Below are 18,393 nucleotides of genomic sequence, written 5' to 3'. Positions count from 1 at the left end.
AAGTGTTTGTATGCGGACGTTTGGTTTTGATACCGAAGGGAGAGGCTCGGAGGGGCTAGCCCCGTGCGAATCGGTCGTCGTGCGGAGGGAGCGGGATTGAGGCGCGCGTGGGGGGCACCGGGATCAGGGGCCTGCCAAGTGGTGTAGGTGGAGCGTCAGCCCAAAAATGGGCTGTCGTTTATTGAACCCCAGGCCCAGGAACCTACAACTCGCCTTCTGAGAGAGACCGCACCGTACGTGCAACGCCGATCAGGCCCAAAGCCGCTCAAATTCGTTGGGCCGTCCTAACATTGGATCGGGCTGTTTGCATGTGTGTAGCCTTCGAGCTTGATTGATGATGCATTGGATTCGGGTGGTTCTATATACACCCCCCCTATTGCTCAGGACACCCCCCAAAAATTAAAAAAAAATTAAATACTCTCTACACCCCCCCCCCCCCATTTGCTAAGGACACCCCTAAAAAATTAAAAATTCCTAAATTACCCCCCACCCTCCCCACCCCCTCACCTAAATTACTCTCTACACCCCCCAAACCCCCCCCCCACCCCGCTCTTCCCCTCCAAAACACCCGCCGGCTTCTCCCTTCCGCCCAAAAAACCTCGCCTCAAGCACCTCGCCGGCGGCCAAACCCCCTCCGTCTCCCAAAGCACCTCGCCAACGCCCAAAACCCCCCCGTTTCCCCTTCTCCCTCTCGTCGCCGGCATTCTGTTCGGCTGCACAGAGCCGGACAGAACCCTTCTGTTCGGCTGCACAGTGCCGGACAGAAGCCTTCGGTTCGGCACTGTGCAGCCGAACAGAAGAGTTCGGTTGAGGGTTGCCGAACAGAAGGCTTCTGTTCGGCACTGTTCAGCCGAACAGAAGCCTTTTGTTCGGCGATCCAGTGCCGAACGGAGCACGAACCGTGAAAAAAAAAAAATTTCGAAACAAGGTGGAATACGTACCTTTGCGGCCGATTCTTCGTCCTAAATCACTAGTTGCTTGTCCATGCTTCGAATGGGGCTTAAATCTCCTTCAAAGATCGCCTAAACGATGTAAATGGATCGAGGGGTTTAAGGGGGGTTTGAGGGGTGTTTTTTTTTTTTTCTTTTCAAAACGAAACGGAGGAGGAGGAAGGGGGGGTGTACTGAGAAAATTTCAAGGGTAATATGGTAATTACACTAAAGGCTAGTTTGGGTATTTTTTTTTTGGTTTTTGGGGGGTGACCTTAGCAATAGGGTGGGTGTATATAGAACCACCCATTGGATTCCAGATTCCTGGGGAACAAAGGGCTACTCAAATGCACAATCTGGGCCATGCTATACTAAGGGTGAAGCTGCTGCTCTTTTTTCTTCTTCTTTTTTTTCTTTTTTCTTTTTTTTTGGCCCAGACGGATATGTTATACCTATTTTTTAGGAATATATCCAATAAAATTAGAAAATAAAAGGTTTGGAGCGCTCGAACCATAAGAGCTGCTTATACTCGGGCCGGTGCTTTTAGTTTACCCTGATAAAATAGGACGAGAGCATCTTATAGTGGGACGGCAGACCATCGAAACCGCATTTTTTGAAGTAGACATGAGACCCACATATCAAGATTATTTTTATATGACTCGTGCAATAAAGTAAAAAGCTTTAGTATGTAAAAAATACATGCTTGTCTTATATCTGTAGCATTGCCTTTTTTTTTCTTATATATAATGCAAATCCATTGGGGCCTATGCATCTCTGCTCCACTTTTTTTTTTATCTACCCTCGAAGACAGACAAGGTTTTTTCCTCATGTCTTTTCTCTCATCCGGGTCCCATGTAGAGCACATGAAAAAAACCGGTATAAACAATCAGAGAATCATAATTTAGGGTGAGTCTTAGCACGACGCTAAGATTGCCTTATTGTGATTTGAAAGCCATAGATCTCAAATAAAGAAGCAGGATTTCTTCATATAGGATAAAATTGTGCGTATCTATCCTTCTAAAACTCGCAATAGTGGAAGACTTAAACCCTCCCAAGATGTAGTAGTAGCAGTAGTAGGAGTCTCCTGGCTGCTCCTTTTTAGCTACTTTTCCATTGTCTTTCATCTTTCACCCACATCTTCTTCCTTCTCAAACTCTTTCCTACTTTTCTTTATATTCTAAAGCATAACAAATTATCCATATTTTATAAATATAGTTCCAAGTTATATTGCAAATAAATTTGTAAATCATTTTTCATGACATTTAACCCTATTATGGATCAAAATATTGTTTATAGATATTCGTACTATGGTCATTTTATACTTATGGTATGACCATAATTGACTGCATATCACAGTCTGCCAATTATTATACCTACTGGCGAAGGTCGTATGCCAACTATTATACCTACTGGTGTGGGCATATGCTATCTATTATACCCGCTGGCGAGCCGTACGTTAACTATTATACCCGCTGGCGAGAGTCGTACGTAGCTATCTGAGAGCTTTTCAAATACTTATATCTTTTTCTTAAAATGTACACATAAATAGATGAAAAATACTAATAGCGTAATTAAATTTATATTTTATAACAAAGCTACTTTATTAAAATATTCATAAAACCATTTTTTTATAATAAAGCATGTTTTTCATAGCACATATGCTGATTCAAAATTTTAAGAAAAACATGATATTTCCATAAGAGAATCTTGTGCAAGAAAAATATGATAAATTGAAAAACAATAAGAAATGCAAGATCTACTTGTCTCTTTTATTTTAGACTGTCATACTTCGCTACGTAACTCATCTAAACCTATTTAAAATATTATTAGTAAAATTAATTTTTAATTATAACTTTAATAAAATATTTTGAGAAGATTTAGACTGAGCATACAGTGGTTTCGTGTAGGTTAGGTTTAGATGATTGGCTCAATGAATCGGACTCAATTAAAGTTAAGATCAATCAACATGGTTCATCAATGGAGAGTTTCAGGGACATTCAATAGGACTAGGTTGATTGGTTCAATAGGCAACCCAGGCACCATGGCAGAACAGGGCCCTTTGCAGGGGCCAATTCGAGTTCGTAGATCGGATTGACAGAATTTGATATTGAGTTCTATAGATCTTCCGGAGAGAAAAAGTAGAGAGAGGAGAGAGAAAGAGAAAAAAATAGAGAAGAGAGAAGAATCCTTCTTCCTTTCCCTTTGTTGGAACAGGTACCAGCCAGCTGCCCACCAGATGGTAGCCTCAGGTAGTTGCAACCCCAGCCAAACCCGGCGGCTCGCAATGGCTAATCACGTAGAAGAAGACCAAAAAAAGGGTGCTCCATTTCGGATAAAGTTCTGGCAATTGCCGGCTCTAATCTAAGAGAACGAAGGCCCAAAACATAAGGAAGAAAGAGGAGGAGATGGAAGACTCGGTTCGGCTAGGCTCGGCAGAAGACGGAGGAAGATCTTGAGAAGGAAGCTTGAAATCAATGACGAGAAATCTAGACCTACGATGAGGAATCTTAAATAGGCAAAATTCTGAACTTTTTGATGTTCGGATTGGCTTGAAACGCCACTGTTCTGATCGTGATCGGGATCGGAATTAGAGAAGGAGGAGACTTTCCACCGGAGTCATCTCCCGATTTGTCATGCGGTGCATGCGGATGATTGGGCGGGCCACTTCGGGCCGGCCCACAAGTCAATCGAAATGAGCGGGCCGGTCAATTGGACCAGGCCCTCACAGCACGTGCTCCATTCCTTTCTTTTTATTTTTATTATTCTTTGCGTAATCATATAAGGTTTGGTCGGCCCTCCTCCTCGGCGTTCATCCAAGAAGAATGGCTGGCGCCGAGGCAGAAGAAGCCATGAACTCCTCTTCTCCCTCCGCGAGCTCGTCAGGAGATGGAACCCTCATCGAGGACTTCTCCAACTCCTTCTTTCAGTGCTGCGTCTGCCTGTAAGTTTCCGTCCTCCTCCTCCTCCGCTTCCGATGCCCCAATGTCATCTCCCTTTTCTCCTATTCCTTCTCGAATCATCTTTTTAGCCCTTTCAAATTTGGTGCGTTTTGGGTCGAATCTTGTGCCGAATCAATGTTTGTACCATGACAACAGCGTGGGTTTTGGATTTTATCTTTAAAATCGTGTCCTAAGAATTGAATATTGCCGTGGTAGATCACTTTCCGTGTGATGGATCGGGAAGGTGCTTGGACGAAGGAAATTCCAAACCCCTTGTGCTCTCCCGAGATGAAGCGCGTTAACATCCTCAATTTCTTGATTCTTGGGCCGGGTTAATTCTTTTATTGCTAAATTCTCGATAAAGAGTTGTCTGGGACCGCGAGGTCATTAGATCACAATACACTTAGATTGCTGGTGGCCTTGTAATGAATTGGCGCCACTGCAAAGTGCTAAAGGAGATCCATTCGGTACCTTTTTCCCCCGAGTAAGCTAGATTCAAGTCCGTGACCATGAAGCTGCAAATATTTTGGAGGCTTGTCTACATCTTAGCTGGGCGATGCCGCACCTTGTGTCGGTATATCATAATTTGGTGATATTGTGTAGATGATTGTATTATTATGGTCCCGTCCCATGTCTTAATATTTAAAAGAGCGGAATGTTATGGAACAACAAATTTAAAGTTTTACAAATTATAATTTCATACAGTGATAACTACTTAACTGAACCAAAAGATTTGCTGGCTAGCATGGCAGGTTGCAACCATGCATTATTTTGCTGTTTTGATAATAGGAGATCGAGATAGGATTGTTAAGGATTCCTAGCAATAGACTTACAGATGGTATTTGTGGAATCAAATTCTTAAAGGAAGAGGACCCTAATGATTTGTTGAAGTAGGCTTGTGGATGGTGGAGGGCAGGATTCTTTTTCTTTAAATGCTGGAGAGGAATTTTCCAGATTTGTAAGTTTGTTGCAAATTGCTTTTGAGGTTCCGTATTAAGTATTATAGGCAAAATATGTTTCCTAGAGATTGTTGTATTCATAGGCAGGTAGATCCGAATGATCCAACTACATATAGGATTCAAGTGCAGGCATTCTTGTGCATGTTTCAAAACAAATCTTTCATGACCACTCAAGTTTTGCATATGCAAAACTTTGATCATGAAGGAATATCCCTGCAATGTGTAGGCTAGGCACTAGATGGTTAGAAGTATTTAAGAAAAGCTGAGGGGTTGTTTGGAGTCCTGCAAGTGGAGCTACAGGCAACTCAAGTTACAGGTGCAGGCTAGCCCACTTATTTGGATCTTGTAGCTCAAATTACACTATAATTTGAGTTCATTGGGCTGCAACTTAGGGCTATCTTGCAATAGGTAGATTTGTAGTCAAAATGGTTGCGGGACAAGTCGCATCCGCTCGAGGAGGTATCTTAATTTTTTTAAAAATTCTTTCATCCTCCTCCTTCCCTTCCCATCTCCTCCCTACCTCGCTCTCGAGTCACTCTTGGCTGCTACCCGGTGTTGCTGCCGGCATGGCCACCACAGGGAGGCCCATGGCCACTTCCTCCTCCTTAAACATCACCACAACAAGCCTCTTCTCGTTCTCCTCCTTCCCTTCCCCTCTCCTCCCCTGCCTCACTCTCAAGTCTCTCCTCGTCGGTGCCCTTAATACTGCAGTTGATCCCCATCACCTCCAGGAGGCACACAACCGCCTCTTCTGCTTCAAACTTCACCGCACCACCTTCCTCCACTCTATCTCCTCCTCCTCCTCCTCCGCGCCCACCCCCTCAGCCATCCTCCTTCACCATCTCTGCCCCCCACCCCTAAAGGCTTGCAATGTCGCCCACTCCCTCCTCACGGGCATCTAGGTCCATGCCCAAGCCCTTATCACCGGTGGCTTTGATGTTGATCTCTTCTTACAGGGCAACCTTATCTCCATGTACGAGTACTCCGACCTGCATCCCATTCACAAGATGCTCGATAAAATGTCTATCAAAGAGGCCTCTCTTTTCCCCAAACTCTTCTCCAACTTCATTGTATGTCAACTATCGTTATTTAAGTTGCAATGTCACTTGAGTTGTAGCACAACTTCAACTACAAGTCTCCAAACAGCTCTTGAGAGAAAATTAAATCATGGGAGAGGAATGGAGATTGAAGAGGATGGGACTTACATAAAGAAAACCAGACAAGTTGATTCAGAATACGTGGAGAAAGGTGAAAAAGAAGTGTGAAGAAGAAAGTAGAGTTGGGAGGATGGTTGGGGTTGGTTGTTGGTTTAAATGGCAAACATGGTGGCCAATGACAGTGTGAGGAAAAATTGGTGTTGGTGGTCTTTGGACTTCTTAGTGAAACATCAATTATGACAACTCAGGCAGTACATTAAGTCATGAGAAGATTCATTTCTTAACTTTGTATTCTGTGGTTTAGTGGAAGTCATACATAGTCTGTCTTTGAGTATCTTTCTTCCTGCTTATTTTCTTCAAGGAAACACTAAATTTTGTTTTTCATCTATTAATGGCATTTTACCCTTTCCTCCTCCCTATCCAACAATGCTTTTCTCTGTTTGATCTGCTATTCATCTAATTTTGATTTGTTTGGTTGTTGTAGGGATCTCCTCTACAAACCCATTGTTCTTGGTAAGAATGCATCAATATAATTATAAAATTTTTAGTTCCATTACTATTGTTATCATCATCATCGCTGTCATTATCCTAATGTTCTTCTCCAATTGCAGCTTGTGGTCATATTTCTTGCTTTTGGTGTGTGCATAAAGCTATGCACGGCTCGCGAGCATCATATTGTGCTCTATGTAGGCAACCGTATAAGCACTTTCCTAGTATCTGCCAATTACTCCACTTCTTGCTCCTAAAACTTGAACCTGCGGCCTATAAAAGAAGGGAAAAGGAAGTGCTAGGTGAGTTTCTGTCATGATTATAATTCATATTATATATATATTATGTGTATCATATATATGCATGTATATACACACATGTTTGCATGCGTGCATGCACACACACATATGTGTGCATATTCAGTGGTATTTCACATTATTTTATTATTTTACTTTCAAATGGAACTAGTGGTATATATTTACATTCTCACACAAATGCAAAAGTTAACCTATTCCAGATAAGTGTTTATCTCTCCTAGTCTAGTGGTATATATTTATTATCTCATTCTCGCTGCTCTGTTCTTTGCTAGACAAAGGCTATAGTGTTGTGTAAATACTTACAATTTGCCTACTACTGTTATTCTTTTTTATGTTACCAAGAAGCATGGATCTAAACTAAAGGAGTGATTGCTGTCTGAAAATACATTGCAGACAAAACTAAGTATATGAAATACCAGAATCAAACATTCATCATTATTGTTGTTTTTAACTTATGTTGGGCACCCTTGCTACTCTTTTATCAAATCAGACATGGCTGCTTGATTCAAAATTTAGCTTTTGGGAGCAATGCCAAGAATGGAAGTGGGAGATGCTACATGGACTAACTTGTGAACTCCAAAATTATCTTGAATCAGAGAATATGAACATGTCAAAACTGGAAGTTGGAGATGCTACACTGCACTGATTTATGAACTACAAATTATCTTGAAACAGAGAATGGTACATCCAATATAAAATGTATAAGCACATATGCACTAATATTTGACTCAAACTTAAGTACTTATAGTTTCCTATTTAACTTCTGAACCATCTACTTCCACTCTTAATGCACTTCCATTTGGGAAAATGCACCTCTAGAATCCGAAAATGCATGGAAGGATCTTAGTTACTCTCCAAATACTGTTGATATAAAACAGTCATAAAGGTAATATATTACTATCAACCAATGGACCGTCATGATATCTGTACATATGCTAACCTAAACTGTTCATAGTTCATACTCCTCTTTGCAGCATCACATGCTTTTGCATGTGCCTAATGCGTACATAGATCAGATAGAATGTAGACCATTTTATGCACAGAATATGTGAATATCAGTTTTTGAGAAAAACTGCAGTGTACATATAAAATCCTGTTCTTGTCCCGACTTTACATGTTTGTTACTAAACTCATGAGATTTTGAACTTAAAACTGTGAGGTATGTCCTTTGTAGCCTGGTCTAGAAATTGTAAAGCAACTTTGCCTAGGGATGTCCTTTGTCCAATTGGTGACAAAATTGGATTAAAAGAGACTCTAGTTATAAACATTTCCTCCATTGTTCCCTGAACAGATAATGAAAAAGCACCGGTCTAATTTTGCTGCGAAGATCTTGAAAACTCGTATAATTCGATTCCAATCTGCTGGAGCTCTAGGGAAGCTCACCCAAGTCCAGAGCCAGAGCAATCTCCCATAACCTTTGGTACAAAATTTCCAGCATGGACATGGGAAAAAAGATAATGGTCAGGTCTCTGCCAGTTTAATTATTGAACAACATAAATTTTTTTGCCAATCATACAATATGCCATCTTGATGCTTTCAGAGGCCACTCTGGATGGGCTTTGAGACCATAACAACTTGAGAGATAAAATGAATATAAAGCATGCCTGTCCATTAGGGAATCAGCCCCCACATGTACAAATGTACGAGGGGTATGATAACCTAACTGGTGAGTCTACCATGCAAATATTAATGAGATGCAACCTGAAGCTTCAAGACTACAACACTATGTAAGATTTATTCCTCTTAGTCTTGATGCCTTTTTCAGGTGTCTTTTATGAGCCTGTCATTTCTTCCGAGTTATTGCATTTGATTTTTGTCCATGTTAATTAGTCTTTTACGGTAGTCCGGTGATAAAGTGATGTAGGACAGTCTATGGTAGAGGATCTGTTATGGTTTAAGACAGGAAGACTACTATAAAAGGTTTCTGGAATTTCAAGCTTAGACCTTAGTTTTAAATAAATCTTAACTATGGTGTTGGAATTTCAGCTCAAAATTGATAATGAATGTCATAATAATTCTAAATAGCATGAAACTGGGGATCAACTGGTGAACTATGATCTAAATTCAAAGGAATAAAATGTCGAAAGGAGCTGCTGAACACCTCAATTCTGCAGCAGGGGTTTAGGTTTAATGGAATGCTAGTTAGGAATCAAAGAAAAATGTTCGAGAATCAATATTTGTAATAGAAACCGAAGTATTTGTAGAAAAATAAAGAAAAAAATAAGAAGACACATAAAAAACACAAGAATGATTCGAAGACAAAGAAAAGGATGGAACCAAACTCACTCCAGAGGCCTAGGAATCACACCAAAGGTTGCAAGGCTTGCGCTTGTTCTGCAGCATCAACCATAGGAGAGAGAAAAGAAAACTGATATTCCATTCATCTTCTGCATAAAACTTGATTATGAACACAACTCTCTATTTAAATAGAAAGAAAACCTAACTACACTTCATACTCCCTAAAGTACCCTTCACAAAGCATCAGTTACTGTTCATGTTTATTGTAGCATGAACAGTACCATGAACAATATTCAGTACTGTAATTGGGCCCATCAAGACATCAAATAAGATCTAAGATCTGTTAATCTCAGCCCTCTGTTCCAAGATAACCCACTAAAAGTAAAAACAAATAAAAAGAAGAAACAACAATCTAACTAAAATTAAATCTAGGCAAATCCTAAGTCCCATGGCCCTCCGATGCATCATGAGACAATCTGTCATCTCCATCATAATAGATTTTTCTACCCTTGAAATTTGCAGCCCTTGCTTTAACACCATGATTGCTTTCACTTTGATTTTTCTTAATGCAATTTTACTAATGCATCTAGCTATATCGTTTACATGGACTAACCTTCCGTAATGGTATGTTTTAGAGGAAGAAGAACGTATGGACATATACTCACCTCAGTTTGTAGATCACTTAATCTCTGAGAGGGTTCATTCTGGTAAGAATAGAATCTCAGCTTTGTGGCATTTTCTTCAGTCATTTGATTTCATGTGCCAGTATAGCATGACTTGTACTGACTGTAATAACTCTGGTACCTTAGGCGAGATTTTAAAAAATAATGACAGTCTTAAAGCCAACAAAAGTGAAGCTTCAAAAGAACTTACTTTTCCAGAAAATAGACTTGAGAATGGAATTTGCAAACAAATTTCCATGAACGACGTACTATGTTCTCTTTGCAAGGAACTGCTGTATCAACCTGTTGTTCTCAATTGTGGGCATGGTGAGTTCTGGAGCTGTAATTAGGCATGATGGATTTCTGTTAATTTGGCCACTTGATTGAATTTAAAAAGAAATCTAACTCTTGTTTCCTTTTTCTTACGATACAGTATTTTGCGAATCTTGCCTGTCTAGCGTAGTTGGCGATCCTCTTAAATGTCAAGTGTGTCAAAGTCTGCATCCTGGAGAATTTCCAAATATTTGCTTGGATCTGGATCATTTCTTGGAAGAACAATTTCCTAGAGAGTATGCAATGAGAAGAGAAAGCGTACTGCTAAAAGTTGAACATAGACATGGGGATCCATCATCTAGTAATTCTCCATCACTATATTTCAAATTGCTGTTTATATAGCTTGCATGATATCTGCTTTAAATTTTGGTCACAGATCAGCATGACAGCATTTGATATACTAAATTATGGACTGGTCTCACTACTTCTACAGCACTTGCATAAGCTCTTGCTTGCCATGAACTAATTTGTCAAGCAAAACAGCCATGAATTAGGTTTGCTTGTGTCAATAAAAGTATAGACAAAGTTTTGAAAATTTGAATGTGATTTGAGTTCCAGTCCAAAAATAAAATGTTTTGACAATTTCATGAGTTCTGCTTTTGAACTTAATTTCAACCCATAGCTCAGAAGTTCAAAAATTAAAAAAGAATGAAATAGGCAAAAAAGTAAACAAGAGAAAGGTAAAAAAACAAGAACAACTAGTCATCGTTCAAGTATAATTGATGTGTCGTAGCATTTCTTAACTATCTTGTATCAAGTTTAGAGAGCATTATAGTGTAAAACATTGATTTTAAGTTAACTTTAGCAAAATATAGGAAAGCACCAATAAAAGAACACAATAAAGGAAATACTGTTCTAAACTAGATGGGAAACAACAGTCCTAGGTCATGCATGAGCGCAATTTATGTATCATGAGTGCTCACAGAGAAGGGTATGTTGAAAATACTTAGAACAGTAGTTCATGGAAACCAAAATTATGAGGTGTGTCAACAAAGGAACCAACTAAAGACCACTCTCCTTGCTCCTCAGGCAACAACACTATTGTTAGATTGGTGGAGAAAGATGGAGGCAGCGAATAGTTTGCTTTAGGTGCGGCTGTGGGTGGGGATGCAGGGATGGTTGAGGAGAATGGGGAGAGGAAGGGAAGAGGGAGAGAGCTGGAGAGGAGTTCATGGGATTGGGAATGCAACAATTCCTATGCCTATTATATTTCTAAGGTTACATTTTACTAAATACACAGGTTGGGTTGGGTCAGCTAGTGTCAGATCAGCTCTATATACATATGATGCATTAGTCAGGTTGGGCCAGGTCAGGTAGAAAAAAGATGTGGTTTGGACCTAACCCTGATTAATCTGGGATGATTGTTAGCGCTGGTCCTGATCCACCAATTTGAAAAATCAGGTTCAACTGGGTCAAAATGATTCAGGTCTGGGTTCAATCACTGTTTTACTGACCTAGTTGCTGCCTATCAACCATGTGCTATTGCACATTCTCCTAGGAAACTGAATCATGGGGAAGAGTACATGTCATAGCGTTGTGTCAGTGTTCAGTGCGGAAGTATCAAGTAATGGCTCACATATTATGTAAATTCCTGCGGTTGAAATCTCATTTAGCAAAAGTACGTTGTAGTTGAAAGGTCACTAAAGTTATACTGTGACAACTGAGCTTGGCAGCAGTATGTATAATTAGGAATTTGTTATCCATTGAAAAGAACGAAAATGTTATGCTGATTTTTGCTTCATCTGTGAGAAGATTGAATATTAACAAACATTTGGCAAATTTGTCCAATTTAAAGCATCAGTGAGCTAATATGATTATAAGAAGTTTTGCAGCACAAATTTTTGCATGTTCTTCCAAGTCTGAGATTTCCATATGCAAGCTTCATCTTGAAGGATGGTTGCGAAAATCCTAGACTGTCTTGCATTAGCTATTGAGATTATATTCATTGGGAATTCTATAATTGTTGTCGATGTGTGGATTTTGAACCTATTGATATGTACTATACCAATTTATTGTGCTCAATCAACCTTGTGAGAGTATTTTGGCCATTTGGGCATTGACCCTACTATTTATTGAATAAATAAGAGTTATGTGACTAAATCAACTAAACCATTTCCCCTTGTTATTCTTTCATTGATTGGTTGTTCATCTTTGTCTTTCACTTGCTCCTTCCTTTTGGTCACTTTATGTATTTATGTTCCTCTATTAGTCTTTTTTTTCCTTTTAAGAATTAAGTGCGCATCTAATTCTGCAGGGTTCTTCCACTTGATTGAAGGTATGTGTTATATGTGTTCTGGCATTTGAGGCCTCTCTTGATATCATCTAGTTCAGTAGTTCATTAATTTGATCCATCAAAATGAAAAATAATCAAGACCACCAATGCAGAAGATCATGTTCTTAGCATCCCTTGAAATGCCTTTAGTAATTTAGTGGGTTAAAAGTAGCAGAAGAACATAACAAGGTGCTGAAATTCTTTGAGATTTGGCATCTAAGAACCAGAGACTCCTTTTTATGAATCAACACCTTCATTTAGAAGAATGCAAGAGATTTGACCAAGAGGAGGTGGTTGGCATGATCCAACAATGGTACCTTAGCCAAGTAGAAGAACATGAATCAACCCTTTCATTTAGAAGAATGCAAGAGATTTTTCCAATAGGCAGTCCCCAGAGGAGGTTGTGGGCATTAGTCGAACAATGTACCTTAGCCAAGTAGAAGGATGGAGGTAGCATAGCTTATAAGTGAGATGTGGGGCCCATGACTGAGTGAGAACCTTGAAAAGGAAGTTTTAACAGTAGGATGGCCATGAGCTAGTTTCCAAGTCTAGCATTTCCACATTTTTGAATAAGCTAAGCTTGAGGTCCAGCTTGTAAAGATTAAATATCTGGACTACAGTCCTCAGCCCAGCCCATTTTACACCACTGATAGCTGGCTTTCTAGTGGGACGCTCAAATGCCCTCAATTATTTCTCAGAAAACAAGAGTTGCATGAAATAAAGTAGCACGTGAATAGGGATGGGTCAGTTGGAAAATTTCTAGTCTTCAAATACCTACTGAAACACTGTCCAAATGCTCGACTTTGAATTTTGAAATGCATGGATCATTGTTATTCTACTATTATTTGTGGGTTTTCAATTTTTTAGATCATTTGGTTTCCGTAATTGCCTCTGTCAGCAAAGTGAAAAAATAGCCTATCTGTTTCAGAATACTCTTACCATCTTAATATCAGTTATTTGTATGCATAACCTTCTGAATACCTCTGCTTGATGAGCAAAATCCACTAGTGTCTTTCTCTATTTATTACTGTAACGGTCAAGACATTAGCTCTATTCTTTTTAATATTTCCAATTGTGTAACTGTGGTAATGATCATTGGAATCAAAGTTGAAGTTTTTTTTTTTTTAAGTTTTCTTATGGTTGCAAGAATTGTGGCATTTACTCTGTCTGGTTGAATTTGTCTTCCATCACTTTCTTTTCTTTTCTTTTCTTTTTTGACATATCAACATGCGTGCACCATATCTGTGGATGATTTTATATATGAGCAGGGGGAATGTGATATCGGTGGTCTCTGTTATGAATAATTAACAGTGAGTGGTATGCATTCTTTGTAGGTGTTTTGCATACAGAGAAGCAAAGTTCCAAATCATCTTGTAATGTCCCAGACGATCACCTATGCCTACCTGAAGACTTGTCAAGTGTCCATGTTGGAGTTGGCTGTGATTCATGTGGGGTATGTTTATTGATGCTACAACCTTGTTGCGAATTTTAATTTTTAATTTTAGCCACTTGAATTTCATAGTACAAAAGCAAACTTCTGGTGACATTTATAATTTAAAGGGAAATAAAGCTTCTGATTCGTGTCTTGTTAACTAACACTGCTCTTCTGATGAGCCTGCACTTTTTATTCTGCTCTAGGAAAGTTACAAACTATTCTGCAGGCTCTACATTCTACCATTATTAGAAGTGATAAACTTTTTTTTGAGAAAATTGTAAGTTCTTTTAAAAAATAACTGGAGCAAAGCTACTTTAGAGATATGGTCAAATGTTTCCTCCCTGCATCATTGCGCAACTAATTGCTTGGTTCTTTCATGAAGGAGTTGAACAGCAATTTTTAACTATTATTTCATTTTCAGATGTATCCCATAATTGGAAAGAGGTACAAATGTCAAGACTGCAGAGAGACAATTGGCTTTGACCTGTGTGAAGCATGCTATAATACTAGCTCTAAACTCCCTGGCAGATTCAATCAGCAGCACACACCTGACCACAAGTTCGAACTTGATGACACACTGTTGCTATATAAGATATTGTTGTTCAGGGCCATGCCAGAGGAGGACCCTCAACAAGATGTTGCCGAAGCTGATCTCCCTGATGATGATCAACAAGACCATGAAGATCATGATCATGTACCAGAAGGAAATCTGAATGAGGATCAAATCTTATAGAAGAAAAGTCAATTTTCAGCATGAGAAAGTTATATATCATGTTCACCAAGTATAATTAGGACCAGAAGCCACGATCAGGTTGTAAAGAAATAACAAGGATTGCCTGGCATCAGCATTGGAGTTGTTAATCATTTTTCTGTTGCTTTATTAATTTTAGCTTCAGTTGTTTCTGTCGGAAAATGATGACATTGATTTCAGTTGTTTGATTATTCAAATACACATTTACTTTTTCATTGTCAAATAATTATTGCACATTACCAAACAAATTTTTTATTTCCTGCTACTTTCAGTATCATGATGAATATCTGTGCCTTGTTCAAATCTTCTTGATGGTGGAAATTTGAAATCTCGCCGATGAAAAACTTGAAACAGCTACTGCAATAATATGATCAATGTGGATCATTCTTTTCCGTTATTGTGATTTGTAAATTTTTGTTGCACCCCATTGTCCCTCATCCACTATGTATCATGGAGTCTTTCTTCATGCCATGAAAAATGCAGCTCCATATTTTTATCAGAAAACATCTCTACCCCTAAACTTTATTAACAGGATTGCATGTTTCTTTTTCTCTCATATAATCTGCAACTTTATGCCCGACTTGTATCAGCTTAAATGCAAGTAGAATTAAAAAAAAGGAAAAAAAAGAAAAAGGCATTACCATGATAAAAGAGGTAAAGTTCTGCCATGAAAACTACATACATGTGATAGACGGCGGATTGGGGGTTCAGTCTCTGATGGCGAGGTGGGAGGTACTAGCTGCGAGACGCACCACTAGGTTTGTCATGGAGTCGGACAACATGTGGAGTGCCTTATTGAGGGCCAAGTATGGAGCACACATGACGACGGCGGATTTCCGTGGACGCCATTGCTCTTTTATTTGGAGGGAGGTCTATTCTCACGCCCCGTCAGTGCTACCGGTGGTCAGGTGGGCGGCCGGTGATGGACAATCCATTGATGTCCTATAGGACAAATGGGTGTCGGAGCTACCGCTTAGCCGGACGCCGACGTTGGTTGCGCGACAAGGATGGCTGGTTTCAGAGTCAATGACCTGCTCATCCCCGAAGAGGGCCGGTGGGATGAGATGCTGATTAAAGAGGCACTAAGAGGATCCTTGCTATCCCACTACCCTAGGGAGCAGCATTAGACATGCAGATTTGGACGGCCACAAGGAGAGCCAGAGTGCGTTTAGTTGACTTACAGGCGGCAATAGGTGGCAAGACTTTCAGGCGATTTGATGGTGGTTGGATCTAGAGAATGCAGGTCCACCCCCGAGTGGCTCTGTTCACTTGGAAGGTGGCCAAGGATTCTTTGCCAACCAGGAGCTTACTAGCTAGGAGGGGAATCAAGATTTTTCAGATGTGTAGACTGCCTGGACTCGGTAGAGTCTGCTCGGTGCCCACGAGCAGCATAGGTCTGGAGAAGGGCTTCGTTTCCTCGACCGAGGCCTGCGATGTCAACTGCGGATCTTCTTCGGCATGTGAGGTCTGCCATACGGTCACCGAGCACTGTTGGGTAGGGTATTGATGCCGTCTATTTGGCTTACCTCATCTGGTTGGACAGAAACAACAGAGTCTTCGAGAACGGAAAAGCTCTCCTGAGGACAGTTGTGGAAAGAGCTCTCCGCCAAGCTGTGGAAGTCACTGAGGCAGCCAAGCTTGATTCATCTAGGATGGCTAGAAACATCTGGGACCCCTTCTCTACTAGTGTTGCACCCAGACATGTCCTTGTGTCTTGGCAGCCTCCACCTTCTGGCCATCTCAAGATGAATTTCGATAGTAATCTGCCCACTAACTATGATAGTGCTGGAGTGACATTCGTGATCAGGGACCAGGCCTCCAAGTTGATTGCTGCGGGGGAGCGACATACTTTTGAGGCTTCTGCTTTTGGGGCAGAGCTCAAGGCTGCGTGGAAAGGACTCTCCTATGCGAAAGGCTGGGTGTATCATCCTTGAGGGGGACTCAGCTGCGGTGATTGAGTGCATACTGAAGGGGGCGGGGGGAGGCAGAGCACCTTGTTCTAGGCGACATCCACCTAATACTGAGGGAGTGTTGTGTTTTTCGAGCCACGCATGTATTTCGGAAGGCAAACAGAGCTGTTAATTGCCTAATATTTTAGAAGGATCCTCTGGACTCGGCACGCTTCTGTCTCTCCACCACTATGTAGTCTTCTTTTTATGGATTTAGCTGGTTGTGCTCACGTGAAATTAGTGTGAGCAACCGATGTACCATAAAATAAAATTAAAAAAAAAAAAAACTACGTACCTGGAATTGACGAAGGCCACTTGCTTGGTTGATGGGTCCTTGGTCCTTTACTGCCATCACAAAGCTTCCAAATGTGATTACGGGCTTGTCAATCGCTAAGCAATAATGGACAGCTTAAACCTGAGCCCGAATCCATTACGCATTGGATGTGCTTAAAAAGAGCGGCAACACAAATATATTAATTAGGGGTGGCATTAAGTTGGTCAGATTGGGTTTAGGTTGTGTCGGATTTTGGTCGGCCCGGAAAATTTTGGTACATGACAAATGTAAATCCAACACATATGCTTTACATGAATCTGTACTGAATTTGGCAATCCATTTATGGCTTTATTTTTCAGTCGTATATGTTAAAGAATAAAAGCGAAATAAGGTCAAATAGAGGGGATCTAGAGTGGGCTTTTAATTAAGGTGCGTGTGTGTGTGTGTGAGGGAGGGAGGGAGAGAGAGAGAGAGAGAGAGAGAGAGAGAGAGAGAGAGAGAGAGAGAGAAAGGGGAGGAGGAGGAGAAAAACACCAATCTTGAATGTCCTTGCCGCTCCACTGCTCTTTTTGTGCTGTTTTTTTTTCTTTTTGTAACCATAACTCCTACAATATCTTTGATTACTCAAACCAAGTCTTGATTAGTCTATGATCGATCACATTATTACAACTATATATCTTAGGGGTCTAAGAGTTAGGTTTTTAATAGTTCCTCCAACCCATGGTGCCTAGAGTTTGGAGGCCAAATAGCATTTACAATCAGATTGTATTGGGTAATTCAGGCTCAAGTCTATTAATGAAAATCCTCCCCCAATTCATCTTACTTCAGGAGGAGAGTTTGGACATGGTTGGCCGAGCTGGGTAGAAATTGTTCCCTTTTAACATACTTGCCAAAGCAATATCAAAACTATCAGTAAACTCCACTTTAAAGTAGAAATGGGAAAGGTTTTGGCTTTTACATTCATAAATGTGAAGCAAAAAGACTTTCAGATTCTTTTTTTATTATTTGTTTTGCTTTAATGGAGAGGGGAGACTCCCTCCCAAGCTTTCATTGGATCGGAAAGAAGACTTCAAGTTTCATGTTTGGAGCAGGAGACATTCTGGATAAAACTGTGGATTAGTCCTTCGTATTAAATTTTGTTAGGATGAATCTAAAATGCCAACTGGGAACCTCTCTCTCTTTCTCGCACTTCATTGTGGAGCTAACCCAAGCACAAAATTATGTGCTCACCATCTAAATGCAAGTTTGGGATGTCACTTTGTGGCACATTCCCTGCCTGATAAAGCGAGTTCACTTGGCTATTTATGAAGCTAAAAGATTGTAGCAAACACTCCATCTATGGGGTCATGAAAACTTCGAAGTGCACCACCAATTTGGCCGTACAACACATAAAATGGTCAACATAGCGATACCAGTGCTCAGAGAGAGAGAGAGATGCAGATATCGCCAGAATTTGCTCCAAGTATCATAATCGTACATCCATATATTTAGTCCCACATCAATTATTCATATCGATTATTCACTGAGTAAATCTTGAATATTTATACAGAATCAAACAAGCCAAATAATACCTTCTTGTCACAAATAAATCTTGGTATAAACATGAGTATATTTGAGCTGACCATAAGCTAATCGTATTGTTTGTAATTGGATTTGAATGAATTTGAATACTTAGCCCGACGAGGATGC

General features: G+C 40.2%; 1 protein-coding gene across 1 annotated transcript; it reads left to right on the top strand.

Annotated features, from left to right (window-relative positions):
* Positions 1-3,715: 3,715 nt before the first annotated feature.
* Positions 3,716-14,746, top strand: LOC103703909 (E3 ubiquitin-protein ligase PRT1). Its single transcript, XM_008786960.6, has 8 exons — positions 3,716-3,870; positions 6,469-6,497; positions 6,596-6,775; positions 9,664-9,735; positions 9,838-10,017; positions 10,124-10,324; positions 13,630-13,748; positions 14,152-14,746. The coding sequence occupies exons 1-8, from the start codon at positions 3,752-3,754 to the stop codon at positions 14,461-14,463; spliced, it is 1,212 nt and encodes a 403-aa protein (XP_008785182.4). The 5' UTR covers positions 3,716-3,751; the 3' UTR covers positions 14,464-14,746.
* Positions 14,747-18,393: the final 3,647 nt, after the last annotated feature.

This window comes from Phoenix dactylifera, chromosome 6 (genome assembly GCF_051530095.1).
Source record: "Phoenix dactylifera cultivar Ajwa chromosome 6, Ajwa_hap1_PhDact_Kaust_v1.1, whole genome shotgun sequence".
Classification (NCBI taxonomy): domain Eukaryota; kingdom Viridiplantae; phylum Streptophyta; class Magnoliopsida; order Arecales; family Arecaceae; genus Phoenix; species Phoenix dactylifera.
This window is presented reverse-complemented; position numbering and strand designations above follow the sequence as displayed.